At 48.5% G+C, this 21344-nt stretch overlaps 1 protein-coding gene across 1 annotated transcript; it reads right to left on the reverse strand.

The window, feature by feature from the left end:
• Positions 1–1212: 1212 nt before the first annotated feature.
• Positions 1213–4981, reverse strand: LOC144098109 (uncharacterized). The gene is made up of 3 exons (XM_077630655.1): positions 4672–4981; positions 2221–2519; positions 1213–1995 (listed from the first exon to the last, which is right to left on the reverse strand). The coding sequence occupies exons 1-3, from the start codon at positions 4979–4981 to the stop codon at positions 1213–1215; spliced, it is 1392 nt and encodes a 463-aa protein (XP_077486781.1).
• Positions 4982–21344: the final 16363 nt, after the last annotated feature.

The following is a 21344-nucleotide window of genomic DNA, read 5'->3' on the forward strand; positions in this document are numbered from 1 at the left end:
GACGCGATAAGCCCCCCACAAAATAGCGAGAATTTCGGCACAAGCAAGCAGCGCCCATACATTCATTGGCGACGAGCTACGCGTAGACCTCCACTCACTCCATGTTGCCAGACTTCGCGGCACCCCAGAAGTTGAGTCTACTTGCGAATAAAGCCGCGACATGTGCATCGATCCGAGGAGCGAAATTTTAATTTCTTGGTCTGAAACTTGCTAAAAAATGCATAACACGTACTAAAGAAAATTTCCGGACATTTTCGCAGCCACTACCGTGTTTTGCAACTTCACTCATGAAACGCCATTTTTACCTAAATTACCGCAGCCTTTACGTCGCTCGACTGCTAAATAAGACCGCCATAAATAGTATTTCCGCGGAAATGAAGTCCAAGGTCAAATCTACATTTAACGGATCATGAGTGTGCCGAAAAATATTGAAGATTATACAAAAGTAACGTAAATCTTAGGCTAATAAACATTCTGCCATATTGTGCATGTTCAGTATGCAAGTTGACAGGCACGTGAAGCATTTTACCTGAACCAAGAAAGCGGCAGACGCTACGAATAATTATGAAATTTGTGCGATGATGTTGCTGTTTAAAATCACATTCTTTTACGAGATGCGACTGTTTCGTGCCCTGCTTATCATTTCAGATGTTATCACTAGAAGGGCAATGGGACTTTCCTTTCTGTCACTAAAAAAGAAGTGTGACTTTCACACACACAGTGAATACCCTAACACCGCGAACGTATGAAAATAGCATTTAGACTATACAGAACAAACCCTGGGAAAAAAAATCTTCACTGGACACTGGCAGACTTTTAATACTTGCTAAAATAATCGACGCGGCGAACGGCGGGCAGCAGAACATGGTTCCGGCGAACACCAGTCTAGACTAGAGTCACTCTAGTCTGGACCGGTTAGACGTGGTGTTTTCAACAATCCTTCCTTCACGGATTGAACAGGTCTGGATCAGTGCGGAAATGTGTGTTCACGGACGACTCAAGCGCCTGTCTCCTTTGACCTAGGAGAAGCAACCACTGCCTTGCTGGATCTTGCCGCATGTTTTCTTGGAATTCCTTTGGCATTGTAGCAAGCAAGCATGTGGGAACGAAGAATGAATTTCATTACGAAGTGCGCAGGTATTTATACCACCAGCTCTTGAGCTGAGACATGCGCAGTGACCGTCTCTTCTCTTCACCGAAAAAAAAAGAAGGTTATGTTCGGCATTCCGGCAAAGGAAACCGTTGTGGCTCCCTACGTTGTCGAGTGCTTCTACGAAGGCCGTCTTCAGGCATTACCGGCTGAATCGAAGTATCGCCAGGTGGTTCCGTTTCTGAAGGAGGGTCCTGTATTTCTACTATCGTAGTTCTTAGACGTTCTCTTGTGCGACGCACATGTCCGCTGCCAGCATGCATTATGTAGGATCGTGGCGTGTCTCCAGTACCTACAACCACTGCTGGGGCCCAAGTTATCTGCACAGCACCATAGACGGACACTGTGGACCCCCTGTCTGGATCCGGGATATGTCTGGTCGACTTGTTGTAGCACTTCTGTTGTCGGTTCCTAATGTCTGCTAGACGGCTTCGGACTGTTTCGGTGGGAATAGTCTTCGGCTCCAGATGACAGTCCAGCACTGGCAGCCTTGTTCTGGTGCGGCGGCCCATCAGTCTTTCGGCTGGGGACTGCAGAAGGTCGTCTCTCGATAAATTTCTCCATTCTAGCAGTGCGCTGCAAAATTCAAACTTGCCAAGCGAGAATTTTTTTAGCATCTTTTTTGCCTCTTGAACGGCACACTCTGCCATGCCATTGCCACGGGGATAGTGGGGGCTGGACGTGACATGGTTGACGTGGAAATGAGATGTGAATGACCTGTACTTTGAGGTGGTGAACGGGGGGTCGTTATCACTGCATATCTTGGCAGGTATCCCGTGTGTTGCAAAAACTTCCATACATGCTTGGATAACCGATTGCGCTGTTGTGCGGTAAAGCTTGCGTATCTCGAAAAAAAAACGAGTAAAAATCTACTAGAATCAAGTACTCGTTGCCCCCGTTGTATAGCAAGTCCATGCCAACAGACTGCCAAGGTAAATTGGGCACTGGATGACTAAGCATTAGAAGCTTTGAATTCTGTTTTTCTATTTCTGGCATTTCGGGCAAGAAAGTGCAATCTCCAGGATAGCAGAATTCATGTTGCGCCAGAGCATCACCTGTCGGGCCCTTGCCTTCATTTTCTCTTCTCTCCCGTGCGCCGCATGCAGTAAGTGGAGGACTTCCGGGCGCTTGGCTGGCGAGATGACCAGCTTGTTGCTCCGAAGCAGTAGGCCGTTATCGACATGCAGTTCGTCGCGGTAGGCCCAAAACGGTCGCAGGGCATCCGGTACTGTGCTGGAGTAACAAAGCAACTGCGACATAAGTGAGTCATTTCCGGTTTCCTCCTGGATGCTTCGCAGCTGCTCGTCGGCAACCGGCAGGGAAGAAACAACATTGACTTCAAACTGCTCAGTTTCTTCTACCTGTTCCACTTTACTCGGAAAACTTGAGAGGGCGTCAGCTAAGAAACGTTCTTTGCCTGGCTTGTACTTAACGATTATTGGGAACTTTTGAAGTACTAGCCTCATGCGTTGGAGGCGTATCGGGCATTCACACAAAGGCTTTTTGAATGTAATTTCTAGTGGTCTGTGATCCGATTCGACCATTACTTCTGGTTGTCCAAATATGTAATCTTTAAACTTTGTACAGCCATGGACGATTGCCAAAGTCGCCTTTTCGATTCGCGCGTACAGCAATTGGGCTGCGGTCAGCGAACGTGATGAGTAAGCAAGAGGCTGTCCGTTTTGCAAAAGCACGGCCCCCACACAGTATTTGCTAGCATGAAGGGATAGTACCACAGGTTGGTCTTGCTGAAATTATGCCAGGACTGGTGCTTGCATGAGGCTGGAACGGAGCTGTTGAAAACTACTCTCCTGTGGTTCTGACCAAATCCATGCTATGTCTTTCTTTAAAAGCTCTCTAAGAGCAGCAGACAGAGGACATATTCGGCACGAAACGGGCCACGAAGTTCACCATGCCGAGAAACACTTGAAGCTCCTTACGATTTTTTGGTGGTGGTACTTGTGGGATGTCGTTCACCCAGTCAGGGCTCAGGCAGAGTCCTTCTTTGGCGACTACATGACCCATGTAGCGTACTCGGGGCTGCAAGAAGTTACACTTTTTTCTGTTCAGCTTCAAGTTGTGTTCTCTGCACCGTGTGAGCAATTTTGACCGGTTGCTATCGTGCTCCTCGCGAGTTTTTCCCCAGACTAAAATGTAATCCACAACAACGGCTATTCCAGCAAGCTCCTCTACTACTCCGTGCGTTGCTCGTTGAAAAACTTCCGGAGCAGACGCTATGCCGAACGGCATCCGCAAAAACCTTTATCTGCCATATGGGGTACTCATAGTGCATATGAGTGAGCTCGGTTCGTCCAACTTCACTTGCCAGAACCCGGATGACGCATCCAAGGTAGAAAAGTACCTTGCTCCAGACAGACGCGGTACTATGTCTTCCAGGGTTGGCATGTGGTAATGCTCCCTAAAGATAGCCTTGTTCAAATCTGATGGGTCTAGGCTTATGCGTACTTTTTCACCAATGACCACCACCATCATGTGGCTTGCCCACGAAGTTGGTTCAGTTACCTTTGCTATGACTTCGTCACTTTCCACTCTTTGGAGCTCTGCTTTCACGCGTTCTCGAAGGACAATTAAGAGCGACTCTTCTTGCGGGTTTAACGGTGCCTTGAGCACCGGGCTTCAGCTGGATGTGGTAGGCGACACCCTTAAGTTCTCCTAGGCGTAGAAAGACGTCTTAAAATCCCTGGGGGTCACTACAACCGACCGCATCAATTGAACCTATGCGGGTTATCAGTCCAAGACGTTCAGCAACGCAGCCGCTCAGTGTCACTGGGTCCTCAGGCTTGACGATATAAAATTCTGCTTCAGTGCTCGGTGCTTTGTGGCTAAGGGGCAGCTTAATCTTTTTTGATGCAATTCCTTTGTGGCCGAAAAACGTGCGCAGTGTGGCGGAGCAAAGCTGCGCAGGCTGGGATGTTGTACGCCTTAGCATCGCCTCGGACATTACAAAGCAGTTTGCACCGGTGTCAATCTTGCACCTTACATACATGCTTGCGATAACGACTCCTGAAGATCAGCGATCATCCCGATCTACGGCACGGACTTCAAGCGTTTGAAGAAAAAGTTCTTCGTCCTGTGTTTGGTGAACTTCTTGTGCGCTTCGTCCTTTGTTGCGCGGTCGTGACAATGGCTTTTGACATGCCCGCGCGAAATGGTTGCGGCCTCCGCATTTGTTGCATTGTTTAACCAGAGCGGGACAGTTTCCACTTTTCTGTTAATCGAAACCACATCTAAAGCAAGCGTTCGGTTTTGATTTCACTACATCTATTCTGGCAGGATATGCGTCCTGTATTTCACTCTAACGTTTTTTGCCCTGTTTCTAGCACGGCAGATTTCGACAGCTTTGCTGTAAGACGGATTTTCCAGTACGAGTCTCTGCTGCAAAATTTTGCCCCTGATTCCAAGAATAATTCTGCTGCGCAGCATTCTGTCTTCTAGTGCGCCAAACTCGCACTGCTGTGCTAGGGTCCGAAGTTCTGTGAGCCAATCGTTGAACGACTCACCCTGTTGCTGGTTCCTGGAGCCGAAGCGAAATTCGTTGAATGTCAGGTTCGTTGTTGGCTTGAAGTGGTCTTCAAACTTCTGCGTGTAAATCTGGATATCGTGCTTGTCGGCGTCATTCCCAAACTTGAAAGTGTAGAACCATCGCCTGGCCTCTACGCCAATTTCCATAAAAAACGTGGCAGCTTGAACCTCCTTTGCATGCTCTCTCAGCTTCGTGGCCGTTGCATATAGGTCCAACACTTTATTCCGGACGGTCCAGCTGTAAAAACCGTCTCCCGTTGTGTCCAGCGGTTTCGGTGGGGGAAGCATCGATGACGCCATTTCATTTCCAGCTGTTGCGGTCGTTCCTGCTGGGACATTTTCAGACTGCGATGCTACGTTTGCCATACAAGCTACGGTACGCAACCGTATCCCACTTCTGACACCATGTAGCACGCAAGCAAGTGGGAACGGGGAATGAATTTTATAACGAAGTGCGCCGGTATTTATACCACCAGCTCTTGAGCTGAGACATGCGCAGTGACCGTCTTGTGCGCGCGTGTAACTGACGGTGCACACTGCTACAGGCATTGTTAGCGAACCTACCTCCTTTATACTGCTGTTGGCCAACCACCCTTCTTAAATAGGAACACAGGGCTCCTTGATAGATGGAACCTAAATAGTAAGGGTTACTTCTAGGGCCAGATCCCTCTTTTCATTACTTTTTTACTGCTTCTTTTCACATTTGTGATAGGAAAATGCTTCCACCATTCGAAGTGCTAAGAGTAAACTCGATGTCTAGCCTATCAAAACACAGCGTCCAGTCAGGCTGACATCTCATTTCCGCTGCGCACTACTTCGCCACTGCGCTACTTCCGTATAAACACTGCTAGGACTAGAACAAGATTTATGTCTTTCTTTCTTTCTTTCTTTCTTTCTTTCTTTCTTTCTTTCTTTCTTTCTTTCTTTCTTTCTTTCTTTCTTTCTTTCTTTCCTTCTTTCTTTCTTTCTTTCTTTCTTTCGGGCATTACATTCACAGAAAAACCTTTGGAAAATAGTTAACGCAAAGCTTTGATGGATAATCAAATAACAGCCGTGAACACCGCATAAAAATACATATCGAGCCCTAAGAAGTAATAGAAAATGCAATGAGAAAATGAAACGAAATTGAACCGTCTTCATTCAGGTACGGCTTCAACAAGTCCAGAACAAAACGTTGGAGATTACAACTCGGCGAAACGTTTCAGGCCAGTTACAAAACGTTCGTGATCACTGATGCATGGTCATAAATGTGCAAGACAACTGATTCCATTGACGGATAGTAAGGAAGAAAGTTTAGTGAAAAGAAAAATTTCTCGGGCGAAAATAGGCTCTCCATTTAGGTGGTTACCAGTGCAAGGAATATTGCGAAGAGCCGCCTTGATATGGGGTATAAAAAACGACGAACAACTATTGTATGTTGTCCAGACAGGCCGCTGTGTGGGAGCATGCAGGGGAGCGTGCACGGTGAGTGGAGAAGGAGCGAACTTGCCTGCTCATTGCACTGCATGCACAGGTTGTGAGCCACGGTTGAAGAGCATTAAGATTCTGGGCAGCAGCAAAGACAAAGTAGCGCGTGAGCTTTTAGAAGCTTACCACATCAAGCGAATAGGCGATCACTGTATAAGCGATACTTCCGTAATGTTGCACAATGTGGCAAAAAACTTCTTGGGCGGCTTTGACTGATCTTTACACAGGCTTGATCTAACATACTTCACTCGTGTTGTCCTTTCTTTAGGCATGCGCTGTTATAAGCTCGTGCTGTCAATAAAACAAAGTTGATAGTTTGCGCTCTTTATACGTCTTTCTGTTTTCTTCCTGCATCTGTCTTTTCGTGTGCGCAACTCGTCTTAATAACAAGGCAGTGGTATATTCTGTGGAAAAAGGACAGAACAGGAAACATTCAGCGCCTACCAAGAGCCGGTTATAGGCAGAGAGAAAAGCACGAACAGTCTGTCATAGCAAAGGGGTGAAGAGATGCCGGGATAATGAAACATTGGACATTATGGGGGTACAACAGGTATGAAGTACCGAGAGTTATTTGGAAACGAATAATGGTGCCGGGGCTTGCTTTCGGGAATGCGGTTCTGTGCTTAAGGGAAGAAGTTTAGTCGAGACTAGAAGGAAATCAGAGAGCGGTTGGAAGATGAGCACAACGTGCCCACGGCAAAACCACAAACGAGGCAGTACAGGGCGACATGGGCTCGACATCGTTCGAAGCACGGGAAGCTCAGAGTAAAGTACTATACGAAGAACGCCTGAGGAAATTGCACGATAACAGGTGGGTAGCTATGGTATTCAAATACCTATAGAGAAAGAGCGTTGGCCCACAATGGCGGAAAAGAACTAGGAAGCTAACCAGTAAGTATGCCAGACACGAGGACAGACAAAGAAAGGGCATTAAACAACAGGTTAAAGATGCGAAAAGTAAAAATTGGGTAGATTCAATGAAAAAGAAGCACAGTGTAGAGCTATATCGATACTGGAAAGGGCAGATCAGGAAGGAAGCATTTTTTGATAACTCAAGAGGCAGTGCCCTACACTGAAGCGAGGTCGGGATGTCTTAGAACGCGCAGCTACAAAAAGAAATTTAATGAAGATGGCATATGTGCTGTGAAGTTAGAAGCCCACGGCGCCTATGGGTCGTCGCCCCCCCCCCCCCCCCTCCCCGCACCTGTTCCCAAGAGCGGTCATGCCCGGGGGAAATAGAGGAATGTACGTCGAGGCGTGATGCCCGCGCTTAGGTTGAGCTACGGCACTAATCCTTTCGGCTCTGGCGCCGAGTCATCCCCTGCTGACCGGCAGGAGGCCGACGACCTTGTCCCGCTGAGATATTCCTTAGCTGTCAGCGGAGACGGCAAATCCGATGCGTGGCACTCCATGGAATGCACATGCAGCGAGCTGCGTACGCGGAATCACGCGGCCTGCAAGTCCCAGAAGGTGCCAGGTCCACTGGGCTCGGACCGGGGAGCCCTGCGCTCCGCCTACTTGCACATACAGCTGGGAACCATGACTTAGGACGAGCGCGCCGAGTCTCAAGCTCGGCTTTTTTAACAGCCTTTTTTAAACAGCCTTTTTAAAACTGCCCTTTTTGAACTGCCTTTTGCTCACATGCCTTTTTATGTCGATCCCGTCTTGAATAAATCAGTTTATGTGCCAAGAAGTTGGGATTGCTGCCCAACCGTCAACGTGTCGCCAGACGAGCGGACGAATACCGCTAATCCCTTCGTACTGCTAACCGCCGTGTATCGATCACCGGCCAGCGGGCCATCACCATCCACCGCTCGCGACGAGCAACCGACCAGCCCAAACCGGCCATCCCATCATAAGGAGGGCAAGAAGTTAACTTGTGCTGTGTGTGGTAAATTTGCAGAAACAATAGAACACCTCATACTCATATGTGATGGTATCCATCCTGATGTCCATACAGGCACAGTCACTCTTCCTGAGGCCCTAAGGTTTAGAGATAACAATAGTCATGTAAATAAATCTGCGGTGTTAATTAGCAAAAAGCGATTGGAAGATTGGTGGCTCGAAAGCAGAGAGGTGACATAAGGTTAAAAGTGTAGGAAGACGTTGTAAGGCCGCGCTTCATCAACGCGCATATCTTTTTTATTCCTTTAGCTTGTGGTCACTGCGGGCCTCCGGTCTACCCCCCCCCCCCCCCTCCTCTACCCCCGCAAGCAGTTTCAAAGGCGCAGGAAGCACTGGCTGCTTGACAGCACCACTGTGACGGCCGAGGACACCTGGCGCCAAGAAAGCATGCGAGGCGCGAACAACGAGCACGTGAGGCCGCTTGGTCTCAGGAAGCATTCCCACGGCGGCAGAATTCGAACCACCTCGCATTCCGCAATGGGCCTCTTTTTTTTTTCTTTTTATTTGGTATTCTCCATGGCACCGAAGCGTCGCGGTTCTCCAGCGTCTGACATTCCTGCGGCGTGCCAGTGGGTCAGCGGTCCCGCCAATTAGCTAAAAAAAAAACGCTTCAGGGAAAGGGAAAGCATCAAGCGCTAAGGCCACGGTGCAAGTATGGTATTCTTACACCGTGGCTAAGGCCGAGAACTCCCCTCGGGGAGAGGGTTTTCAAAATGTTTTCTGTATGTTTCTTCTTCTTTATGGGCTCCGTGCGCTGCACTTTGGCGAGTACTGGTGGCGCCCCCTGGTTAACAGACGTGGCGAAAACCGGACGCAGCGCTCTCTTTCAGTTTGCTGTCAGCTAGGCGAGCGGTAGGGTGTTTCCATCGAAGGCGAAAGGAAATTTCGCTAATTATGGGTGGCTCGACCTACTGCTGTGTTTACAAGTGTCATAACAGCTATAAAAACACTTCAGGCCAGGTACCGAGGATAAAATTTTATCGCTTTCCTTGGAGACCGTACGAAATGGAAAAGAGGGAGCGCTGGATTCAAGCAGTGCGGCGTGCAAGGTGAGGATGGCCTTTTTTATGGGGAAGGCTCAATCCAGAAAGAATTTTGAGTTTTTTTATGTTTTCGTCATGCCCTACCAGCCCTGACGGAAAACCGTGGCAGCCGGTGCGGCACGAAACAAGAATTTGCAGCGCGCACTTTGTGGGCAATGAGAAAAGTAGCATTGCTTCGCACCCGGCCTACGTTCCCACCATATTCCCTCCGTCTTATGGGAAAGACGATGGAATGATGCCTAGTGAAAAACTACGGAGATACCTCAGGTAAGCACCACTGAAGGAAAGGGAATGACTAGGTTAAATTTTATGTCTGTCCCCGGCCGCAATATGTGGCTCGCATCGGATATCGCTAACCAGTCTTCTTTGCGTGTGCAGCTGACGCAGACCGACGGTCAATCATTCCAGGGCGCCTGCACCATTCTCCTTTCCATGACATCAGGTTGCATAGCTTCGACACAGGTGTGTCATATTAGCACTGTGGATTCTTCAATCCAAGCAAAGCCTACCACTGCATCTACAGCCACCGGCGAAGACGAGAGAAGTTGTGTGTTTCTTGGATACAGCTCCCTTTATGAAAGAAAGGATGCATTTGTGGAACTTTGTGGTGTGAGTGCAAATGCCTTTGCGTTGCTACTGTCAGTGTTGGCTCCGCTTTGCGTCAGGAGAGTTGATGTGCCCATCGCACAGAAGTTATATTTCTTATGAAGTTAAAGCTAGGTGTGTCCTTTTCTAGTATTGCAGTGCTATTTGGCATTCACAGAACAGCAGTGAGCCGCATTTTTTATTTTGTATTGAATAACCTCGTCACTGCAATGCAAAACTGGATACCGAACCCATCACTTGAACTTATCCAAGCGTCCATGCCTTCATGTTTTAAACGGCACTACCCGAGGTGCCGCTTCATAATTGACTGTACTGAACTAAACACAGAGGAGCCGCCAACTGTTGAGCAGCAGCGTGCTTTGTTTTCGCATTACAAAGGGCATTGTACACTTAAATTTTTAATCGCGGTATTGCCCAACGGAGTCGTAACATTTGTATCAAAAGCATATGGTGGAAGGGCTTCAGACACCCATATCACCTTAGAATCAGGTTTTCTCGACCGTGTTGAGCCAGGAGACATAATTCTGGCCGACAAAGGCTTCCCAGGAATTCGCGCACCAACCGAAGGCCAGAAAGCCATTCGTCTTGCCCCCGTTTTCAAAAGGCAGAGCCCAGTTCACATATGATGAACTAATGCAGACTTATCATGTGGCCCAGGTGCGAATTCATGTCGAGCGGGTAATCCAGCGCATAAAAATATTCAACATTTTAAACACCAGAGTACCCACAGAGCTAATTCCCTACATGGACGACATTATGCGCATGTGCTGCATCCTTACTAACCTCCAGGCATCCATAATAAATGAAGGGTTGCAGTCTCACTAGCATTGTTCACAGCTGTCTGTAAAGTGGACCTTGAAGCGAAAGCTGAAGGGCACCAGGCGAACATCGTTTCCATTCTTTCACAACCAGATTAGTTCCTTCAAGTGTTGAAAGCATTTCCTTTCAGAACAAATGTGAAAAGAAGCAAAGAGGGGAACGAAAGCACAGAATAACATCAGGAGAAATATTTCGCTTCAATTTATCAAGAAGGCGAACGCTCCTTTTCAAAAAGGGTGACAGGTCAACAGAAGCGTGGAAAAAACGAACAGAACAGGTTACCGATCCTGTGGAAAGGGAATGCAGGACTGGAGGTAGGCTCGCTAGCAGTTCGGGAAGGAATTCCAAGCAAACCTAGGGGAACTCTTTATGAGAAAGATGACTGACGCCAACCAAGTTAATTTCTGAAAAAAAAAGAAGCACGACGTTTCCGGACCGGCTCGGTCCTTTCTTCACGGCGTGACTACGGGCGAGGCGCAGCTTAGCGTTTTAAGCCCTCGTGTGGAAGACCTCCGGGTCAGTGGCCGCAAATCATGTATGTCAGAAGAGGGAAGTGCCCCCATGGAGCGATTAACATTCTTCCGTGTCTGTTGGATGTGCCACGACTCGAATAAGCCACCTGCGCGGGTTAGCTTCGGCTTCCAGTACAATAGTGCCGTCAAAGTCAAGTCGGTGGTCGCATGCCTCGCAGGTTCGGCCACTGCGCTGCGTTGACAAGTCATTTGTCGGACGTCCGCTTTGTGTTGTCTCATTATTTCCGCGAAGTTCTTCCTCTCCCCTACGTAACAGGCCGGGCAGACCGAGCAGGGGATTTTGTATACAACGCCTTGGGCCCTTTCTTTAGGGTGATGGGGAGAAGGCGTCTGATGGTGGTAGTCGCTTTGTGCGTTGCTAGCTCCCCTTCTTTACCGAGAATGCGAGCCACCGTCTCGCTCACGCCTTGCGCATGCCGAGAGGGTCTACTGGAAGAGTCCTTTCGGGGAATGAAGTTATGAGTGTGCACTGGAGTCGTGTTTACAGGAATGAGAGCTAGCAACTGAAGTTTCATTCTTCGTTTGTTATGCTTCTGTGTGGTTCAGCGCGTCAACTTCGTTTTTTTTTTGTTGCTTGTGTGTGTTCGCAATGAACAGCTTCTGAGTTCACCCATGTGATTTGTCACATTGTTTCACGCAAGCCTTTCTGCGTGCATTTGTATCATGTTATTTCCTACAGAGGTTTAAAATTTTTGTGCCTTTATTTCTTGCATTCTCGACATCTGAAGCCATTTTCTGGATGAGTAAAGAAGCGGAGAAAGTGGTTTAATTTCTGTACATTTATTTCTCGCATTTAACAACATCTTAAAATACTTTCTGAAGTACAAGTACTTATCAATAAATATAAAATTACAACCAGATTGTTTCTGAGGACAAATGCGTTGGGAATTAGTTCGGTTTCCCCTTCAGACTGTGCCAGTTGCAATCTTGACTCGACTGCGCCAGTTGCAATCCCCTTCAGGTGGCGATGAGAGGAAACACCTTGTTGATGATGAAATCGGGGTTTCTTGATGACTTGGTGGTTCTAACTCGCAAACATTCACGTTACTCGAGGAAAGGAGAAGGTTAACTATTTATTTACAACATAAATAAAACAAGAAGAAACGAGCAAGGAGAAAACTATTTACAACATGACTAAACCGTTCATCAGACGAATTCAGCCCGGATTCAACCCAGGGCGCTTGCTTTTAACCCCTTTGTCTCCGCCCTTAGCGGGGACAGCAATTAACAAGGTAACATTAAGCGACCCTGCTCACCAATCAGTGGTTAGGGAAAGGAAAATAAGGTTTCCGCCAACTAATCGCCGATTGGGGAACGAATATGGACTAAACAATGGTCGGGGAAAGGAAAACCAAAAATCTGCAATTCCCTCGACCAGCCAAACATTTGGGAATGGAGAGGTGGCAATCAAACACACAACCAGCATAAACACCACTACCATTTCCCACCGCACAGAAGTTACATTCCTAATTTGTTTCTTTCGCACACGCGCATGCCGAAGGAACGATCACTAAAGGTGGTGGGTTCTTCAGAGAGAGAGAAAAAAAGAAGACGGTAGTCAAGGGAAAAATGCGCTTCATGGTCACTCGATCCTACTCAGACGTATCTCCTGCATTCCCGAAGTTTTGGCAACCCCTTGACGCCGCACACATGTCGACAGATGTACCTGCCTAAGCTTCTTCAAGACGGGTTATGCCCGTGACGGCGCGAAGAACACAAAGGCATCCGCTGCACGATGGCGAGGCAGGGACGGGACGGGTCCCTTTGTGTGCGACGCGCTGATCACAATACAGCCGCCGCCTAATCCCCATCAGGCGTCCCTCTGATGCAAGTGACTTGACTGGTGCGGCATTCCTCGCGAACCCAAGGCCGACTGGCGCCACGGAAAGTTCTGCGAACTTCACAGCATTCATTTAATTAGTGCCTCCAGAAAATACCTAAAATAAAAGTCCTCTAATTTTGGTACGTACTCCGCAAGAAACGCTTCGTCTTTTTCTACGTTAATTGCTATGCTCCTCTGAGGGGAGTACACATAAAGCAAAGCGGTGTCAATCCTCAGGATGTAAAGCATTATCATTATCTGCGTGTTGTAGGAGTGCGTTTTTCGCAGTTCTAAGTGACCATTCACATAGTGAATATATGGCACATTGCTGATTTCGTTATCTGGATCAACCAGACACTTGCTCCTCAAACTATAAGGGCACTTAATTTCAATAAGTTGAAGTGTGCTGCCGGATGTTGCAATGCCGTCTGGACTGCAACACAACCATGGCTGCTCGGCATCGATGATGAGCCCAACCTAAAAGTAATCGAGAGTAAATGTAGCATGGCTTCATTAGGCTTGTACTGAAGTTACCTCGTGTATTTTCGTCCCAAGTGCCAGCTCCAACTCCTGTCTGGCCATTTTTTCCATTTTCTTTCCCGCGCCATCATGTGGAAGAGAACTGCATCACACCTTGCAAAGACACTACTGCACAGTGTTATTTCAGCCACTGTACTGGACACTTTAAATAAACAAATATATTAGGCAGGGCACAGCACATACCGTATGAGGTTGCAGCACTTGAAAAGGGTCTTTGCGAGGCAAGAACATCAGCTAAGTATTGGAACTCAGCTGTTCTTGTTTTATTCCGGTGCGCAGTCGAACTGCTCACGCGCACTTGTCGTTCTTGGTGCCATCTGGATCAGCAATTGCATAGTTTGTGCTCAGAAACAAAAACAGCATATACCATAAATAAATAAATAAAAGCAATAAAAAACAAACCGTTGAACTGCTGCCTGGCCTTTTGTAATCAGGGCTATCTCAATTATCTCTTTGAGACTTTTTTGCACGACCTTTTTGTAGAAGGAAATCTCTTTTTCATTCAAATTACGCTCCATGTCGAGCCTTCTCATTTTCATTGGGGAAATCTCTGCGATTTCAAGCATGGTATAAAGCCGTCGCTTCCCGCTGACCAGGGCATTCACTAGCTCTGCTTCACAATTTTGTTCACTCTCTGTCAGTTGTGATGCCACTGGTCCGTTTTTATGCATTTCAGCAGGGCTGCTTTCCGTCCTTAAAACATGCTTGATTGAGCAGTTCAGGTCCGCAAATTTAGCATGAACAACTGCCGGATCAAGGGGTTGTAGGTTTGGGGGTTGCCGGGACGGGACTGCTCAAAAACGTACACAAACATAGCGCAAAATAAATGTTGAATGGACACAAAATTTGTAATTCTCACCTGGAAACAATTCCTCAATCTTTTTTTTTGTGTCCAGCGTTGGTTTCGACGGTTTGCGCCATTCGCACGGAAGGTCCGTGCATGAGCTATTCTCGTGACTATTGACGAAGATCGCCAGTGCTGCAGCATCCACGGACCCCAGCTTTGCAAGTGCAACTGGCCCTCGCGATCTCACTTGGGTTTCCTGAGAGCTTATAAACAACACGCCTGGTTATTTTAGTCCTCCTTAGAACAGTGCTGACCGCAGTAAATTTTGCTTACCTCAAGGCGAATGTCGTAGTCCACATTTTTCATTTGCGCGACGCACTTGCCGATGATGTCGGAAGGCTCCGTTGCGCCGACTGCTTCCTCTTGAACGCCATACACATGATTGCTTTCATACAGCCGTCGCCCACTTTTTAAACTCTTTCTTTTAAAATACACATCAAGGCTTTCAATGCGTTGAAATCCGCAGAAAAACAGGCGTTGGCTCTCCCGCGGTGCCATTCTCACAACGATGGTCAGAGCGCGTCTGCGATGTGGCCGGGCCGGTTGACAAAAACGCACTGGGCGTCCGGTTAACGCGGGGACAGCCGCAAGGCGGCGCTGGCGATGTGGTCGCTGCTGGCGCCACCATACCAGCGCACGGAGCCCATAGCCAAGTCCCGGGCTCGAAGTTGGGTCCAACCTTCAGGGGCTGTGGCTACCTCTATTGGTTATCGAAGCTCAGGGCGGGCCTCGATATATAACCGCCCTAATTTCTACGTTTGCAAAAGCTTTAAAACTGCATGTAAAATCATTGGAGGGCAGTCTTGTCTATAAAAGCTAGAGGCTCCGTGCAGTGGCACGTAATTCTACAACCCTAGACTCTAACCTCGCGTCGATGAGTAAGAGCTTGTAGAGAGTGTTTCTCTGTGTGGGAATTGTCTTCGTCAGTTACAGCTTGGCCGTCTGTGTGACTCAGCTTGTAACGCAGTTTGCCCTTGTACATACTGTAAATATATTCTCTTTGACCTTCATCTGCACGTCCCCCTTAATCACCGACGAACAACAACGTTTGGAAGGGTCTGCACCCTTCCGAAGAACCCAACGGACCATCAAAAAATTACTGACGTATTTAAAGAAAATGGCGAATTTTAATAACTTCCAACACAGTTAAGCTTAAATAAAGGAAAAAAAAGCAGAACATGGTGGCAACAACCACTGCCCCGTTTCAAAGGGGACTCTCCTACCTTCCATCCATCAATCCATCCATCCATCCAGCGAAAACCCAGAGTTGGCGTCTTTCTGTTCGTCGATTTCGAGGCAGACGATTACGTGTTTGCATCATGTGCGGCTGAAGCAGGTAAGTACCTCCGACAAACCTACTACGAGACAAAATTTACCGCAATGCCCAAGTTCTGTGCGTAGTTTCAGCGCAAACGAGGCAGCGGTTGAGGCGAGAAAATCCCATCAAAGCAGAAATCTCCCAGGGTTACTCGGATGAAGTCGAAACGCCTATGTATTGAAAGGAAGAAGGCGATTAGTGGGCCGGCTGTCTGACACCGGTCCGTAATTTTCGGCTTTATTTTCTCACTTCAGAGGTTTTCCAGTCTTTTTGGCGTGTGTCCTCGGCGTGCGACGACCTGGGGGTCCTTGGCCGCCGGCAACAGCACGTCAAGCGACCTCCTCGGCGCTGTGCGCCGTATCAACGCCGACACGGAACATCACCGCCAGCTGAACTCCAAGCTGCACTGATGGCAGCAGCGCCAGCGGCGGGTCCAGCGGCCCCTGTAGTTGCGGCTACAGACCATGCCCCGCCAAACAAGAGACTGCGCGACGACCAAGCCAGCAACGAGCCTCTGACCGACCATCCAGAGGACATGGACCAAGCATCATTTACAGTTGTATCGTACAAGAAAAAGAGAGCTACCGGTGTTCCTGTAGTTTTCAGGCCCACTGAGGAAGGAGGAAGCCTATGGAAAGCCAACCCCAACATTGTGGCTTCGGCGGTTGTAGCATCGGCTCAAGAAAATGTCCTCAGCCATCGCATTCACAAGGATGGGAGCCTGATGGTTACAGTATCGACGCTGCCCGCCGCCAACCGTCTGCTCACGGTAACTAAGCTGGCTGGAGTGGCTGTAGAGGCCCGAGTCCCATACTCTTACATGGCAAGCTATGGCAAAATACAAGATGTACCTGTCACCTACACAGACGAAGATCTGCAGGAATATCTACGCGACCAAGGTGTCCTCTCAGCAAGGAGGCTAACCGCCTACACTCCTGAGGATGGTGGAAAGATAAAAGAGGTACGCCGTCGCACAGTTATATTGGAATTCGCAAAAGATGCACCGCTACCAAAACGAGTAACGCTGGGGTTCTGTAGTTACCCTGTAACTGAATACGTCGGAGCAGCAACTCAGTGCTATAAATGTCAGAGGCATGGCCACATATCAAGACACTGTAACGGCCCCGTGCGCTGCAAAGTGTGTGCTGGCCCCCACTCGCACAAAGAATGCACTTCGAGAGCGCAACCTAAATGCGCTAACTGCGGTGGCCCACACCCTGCTTCCTATGGAGGGTGTTATAAAAAGAAAGCAGCCACAGTTGCTCGCACGGCAGAGCAAACATAAGGGAAACCCCCTAAGCGCCATGAACCACCACCTAACCCCGACGTGGTTTTCACGACTACGGCAGCTCTTTCCGCGAATCAGTCAACACAGCGTGGCAGAGCAGCTGACAAGACCTACGCAGATGCGGTAAAAAAGAAACGTGGGAAGCCCGTTGGTTCTTCTCCTTCATCAAAGCTACTGCAACGCACTACACAAGACCCGACAAACAGCGTCGCTCGCTCTGATCCTAGGGCGCCACAACATGACAAGAAGATCAGCGGCAGGCAGCAAACCGGAAGCTCTGAACAAGATGTCACATGCGTACTGATTCCGATGCTGTTTGCAGCCATCAAGGCTCTTATCCGTGCAAACCCCTCGTCAGGAGGACTCCCAGAAGTAGAAGCTGTCCTTGCAATGGAGCCGTTGGGGTCGGTCTCCTACGCTCCGCAGGAGCGTAATACCACACTTCAGTAATCATGGCTTCCACAGCGAGAACTTCACCGCAGCTGACAATCCACAACATCTTTCGTACATGCACCATTTTCCAGTGGAACGCTCGCGGGCTACGTTCTAAACTCTCAGATTTCCGACAGCTCGTGCGAGCGTACCGCTTCCCCTTCACAGTCATCTGTGAATCACGCGTCGAGGAAACTTTCCGACTCAATGGATACTATTTCCATCATTCACAACGACCAGATAACGTCAGCAGATTGCTGATTGGCTTTCGCAAGGATATCCCGGCCTCACCGGTTGATGTCCCGCCTCACAGCGACAATGAATACGTATGCGCTGTCACAGTTATTGCCGGACAACAGTACACTCTGATTGGAGCATATCTTGAGCCAGGCACGCCATTTGATGCTTTGAGACTTGCAGACTTGATAGCAAGGACGCCCTCTCCGCATATTATTTGCGGTGACTTCAATGCTCCTAATGAAATTTGGGGCAGCTCACATACATGTGCCCGAGGTGCCAAGCTTGCAAAACTTCTCTCCAAGCATTCAGTTCAGCCATTAAATGACGGCAGCATCACCTACCTCCAAGGCCCGACGACTACCAGCAGCATCGACGTGACATTTGTCACAAGTTCATTCGCCCACAACTTTGGCTGGTGCACTGATTTGGAGACACGTGGAAGTGACCATTACCCAATCCTCATATCGGCTTTCCATCTGCAGAGGAACCCAAGGAAATTCCTTATAAAATCTACAGACTGGGACGCATACAAGGACGCTGTAAGCAGAGGAGTTACTGCGGCAACTCGCAATGAGGAATTAGCATCGACAATTGCGTATTGCCTGAGGGCGAGTACACAAATTACAGCTAAAATTAATAACCTACCTTCAAATGATGACACATTCCAAAGGCTTTGCGCTATACGCAGGCGAGCTGAAAGGAAAGCTCTGCGCACAAAAAGCCTCGATGACCTACGTGCATGCCGACGGGCACAGCGTCACATTCGACGCTACATGGATAAACTCAGTCGGCAAAAGTGGCGTGACTTTTGTTCTACGCTGGATGTGCGCAAACCAGTAACCAATATTTGGCGGATAGTTAGAGGTATGCGCACGCCACTTCATCAACTCCACCCCTTCGCTGCACTCTCCCTTCAAGAACAAAAATCTATAAAAGAAGTCTCAGAAGAATACTGCAAGCTGCTGTCGGCAGGGTCAGGGCATTCGACACTCTCCGCAGATGGTCAGACAGGCATCCCAAAGGCGGAAGTGCCAGCGTTAGACCTGCCTTTCACTATGGAAGAACTATCCACAGCTATCGCGGAGACAAACAGGCACACGTCTCCGGGTCATGATGAGGTGACCTATGACGCCATTGCAAAGCTACCCCACACCTCCCGTCTTCGACTCCTGGAGTATTACAATTCTTCCTGGATGGCTGGTGAGGTCCCCACGGAATGGAAGCTGGCGAAAATCGTGCCCGTTTTGAAACCCTGTAAGCAGCCAACAAGCTACGCATCATTCCGGCCCATTGCCCTACTGAGCTGCGTAGGTAAGCTCATGGAGCGCATGATCTGCAAGCGCATAACTTGGTTCCTAGAAAGCCGAAATGAGTTCCCCCAAGAAATGAACGGGTTCCGTCAAAACAGGTCTGCGACTGACAATATCATCGCCCTCGTCTCATCAATTGAGGAGTACCTTCATGCTGGGTACATCCCAACAGCCGTTTTCCTAGACATCAAGGCCTCTTTTGACTCCGTCTTTCACCATGCAATTCTCGCAGCCTTTGGCAGTCTTGGCCTTGGAGGAAGGCTATACAAGTGGATTGGGCATTATTTAAAAGAACGACAAATTTTTATTACCACTCCAAACGGTCCAACACGCTTTCACGCAGTGGAGAGGGGCGTACCACAGGGAGCGGTGCTCAGCCCTCTCCTGTTCATTATTGTCCTTATTCACATAACAAGACACCTTCCGCGAGGGGTCCGCATAACAATTTATGCTGATGATATCTGCATCTGGACCGCGTCACGTTCGCGCTATATTACCCAGCAACGTCTTCAGAGAGTGCTATTGCACATTTCGATGTACCTTGCTTCCAGAGGTCTTCGTCTCTCGCCAGAAAAGAGTGTTGCAATGGCGTTTACAAGAAAAACGATGACCCAATATCCGCTGCTCCTAGGCGGACGATCGCTGCCATATGTACGATCTCAGCGATTCCTGGGTGTTGTAATCGACTATAATCTGTCATGGTCACCTCAGATAAAAAACTCCGCGAGAGGATTACTGCATCATCGCAAGTGTTCAGGCTCATAGCGGGAACAAGGTGGGGTAGCAACTGCCGATCAATGCTTCTGCTTGAAAAAGCCTACGTTGAAGGAACCTTGCGCTACTGTCTACCAGTGCTTCAAAGATTATCTACATCAAGCAATAAGACTCTCAATGCCGCACGGAACAACTGCCTGCGAATATGTCTTGGCCTCCCAAAGGGTTCCTCTGCATCAGGAACAGTAGCGGAGGCAGGATGTCTCCCACTAGAGGTAATTGCCGCCCAGGAAACTATGCGTACCCATCTCCGCCATGTCCTGCAAGGGAAGAAGCACTTCCTACACCGTGTCCACCTAACTCACAGCAACTCCAGCTTTGGCCAGGCAGTGCAGCTCCTGCCCCTTCCTACTATTAATCAGCCACAGAAACTACTCCCTCTGGCCTTTCCTCCATGGACACTCTCTCCTCTAAAGGTGAAGAAGTCGGTTCCAGGTGTGAATGCAAAGAGCCGCATGCCACAGGCAGCACTTCTGCAAGCTACTCTCGCCTACTTAATCGAAGAATATACGCAGCACACCCATATCTTCACCGATGGTTCAACTACTAAAGAAACTTCTTCTTGTGGCCTTTATGTGCCCTCAACAGGCCATGCCCTTTCTTACCGGCTGCAGCGGAGGACCTCCACTACAACAGCTGAGCTTCACGGCATTAAGGAAGCTGTTTCTTACATCCTGCGCCGAACCGCCGGCCGTTGGGTTATCTTCACCGATTCAAAAGCATCTCTGCAGATCATGGCCAACCTGCTGAAGAAAACGAATCACCTGCCAGTTTCCCTGGACATTGGGTATATCCATCATTTAGCTATTGCCGCAGGCCACTGCATAACATTTCAGTGGGTACCTGCTCACTGTGGCATTCTGGCTAATGAAAAAGCAGATGAAGCGGCCCGTAAGGGCCATCAACATAAGAGATACATTCGAAGTTTTCTCACGAAATCTGATGCGTCCCAAATGGCTAAAAGTTTTGCGTACGAAGAAACGTATCGGCTTTGGGGTTTGCCGACACATCAGTACCAATTTCTTGACTCAATCGACCCACATCTTAGATCAAGACTCTCACCCAGAATTCCTCGACAACTCGAAACACTTTATCACCGACTTCGTCTGAATGCTGCATATACAAACGGCCTGCGATACCGTTTTGGACAAATGAACAGTCCGCATTGTGACAACTGTGCCTCGATAGAAACTGTGGAACATATCCTGCTTGAGTGCCCTCCGTATGCTAACGAGCGTGCGTACTATGAACATTGCATGCAGAAGCTTTGCCCAGTGCCCCTAACAATGGACAAAGTTTTAGGCCCCTTAGCCTGCTTCAGGCAACAGAGACTTGCAATGAACTTTCTTTTTACATATTTAAAAGACATTGGACATCTCGATAAGCTCTAAATTCACTTGCAGGTTACCTTCATGCATTCTTCTTGCAGTGAACTTCGTCAGCCCATTTGTCGGACTATGCACTCCATCATTCCATAGGTTACATCAATACTCGCCACTGCATCCTTAGTACCCATTTCATGGCTGCTTTTTATCTTCGTTTTTTTTCCTTTTTTCTTTTTTCCTTCCACCTCTTCACGCTGCTCTCCTCCAGTCTTTATCTCCCAAATTCCCCTCCCTACGCAGAATAGCATGCCAGCGATATTGAAACGCCGGCTAAATTCTCTGTTTTTTTCATTAAAGAGTCTCTCTCTCTCTCTCCTATGTA

The sequence above is a fragment of the Amblyomma americanum genome, chromosome 7, assembly GCF_052857255.1.
Source record: "Amblyomma americanum isolate KBUSLIRL-KWMA chromosome 7, ASM5285725v1, whole genome shotgun sequence".
In the NCBI taxonomy this organism is placed as follows: Eukaryota; Metazoa; Arthropoda; class Arachnida; order Ixodida; family Ixodidae; genus Amblyomma; species Amblyomma americanum.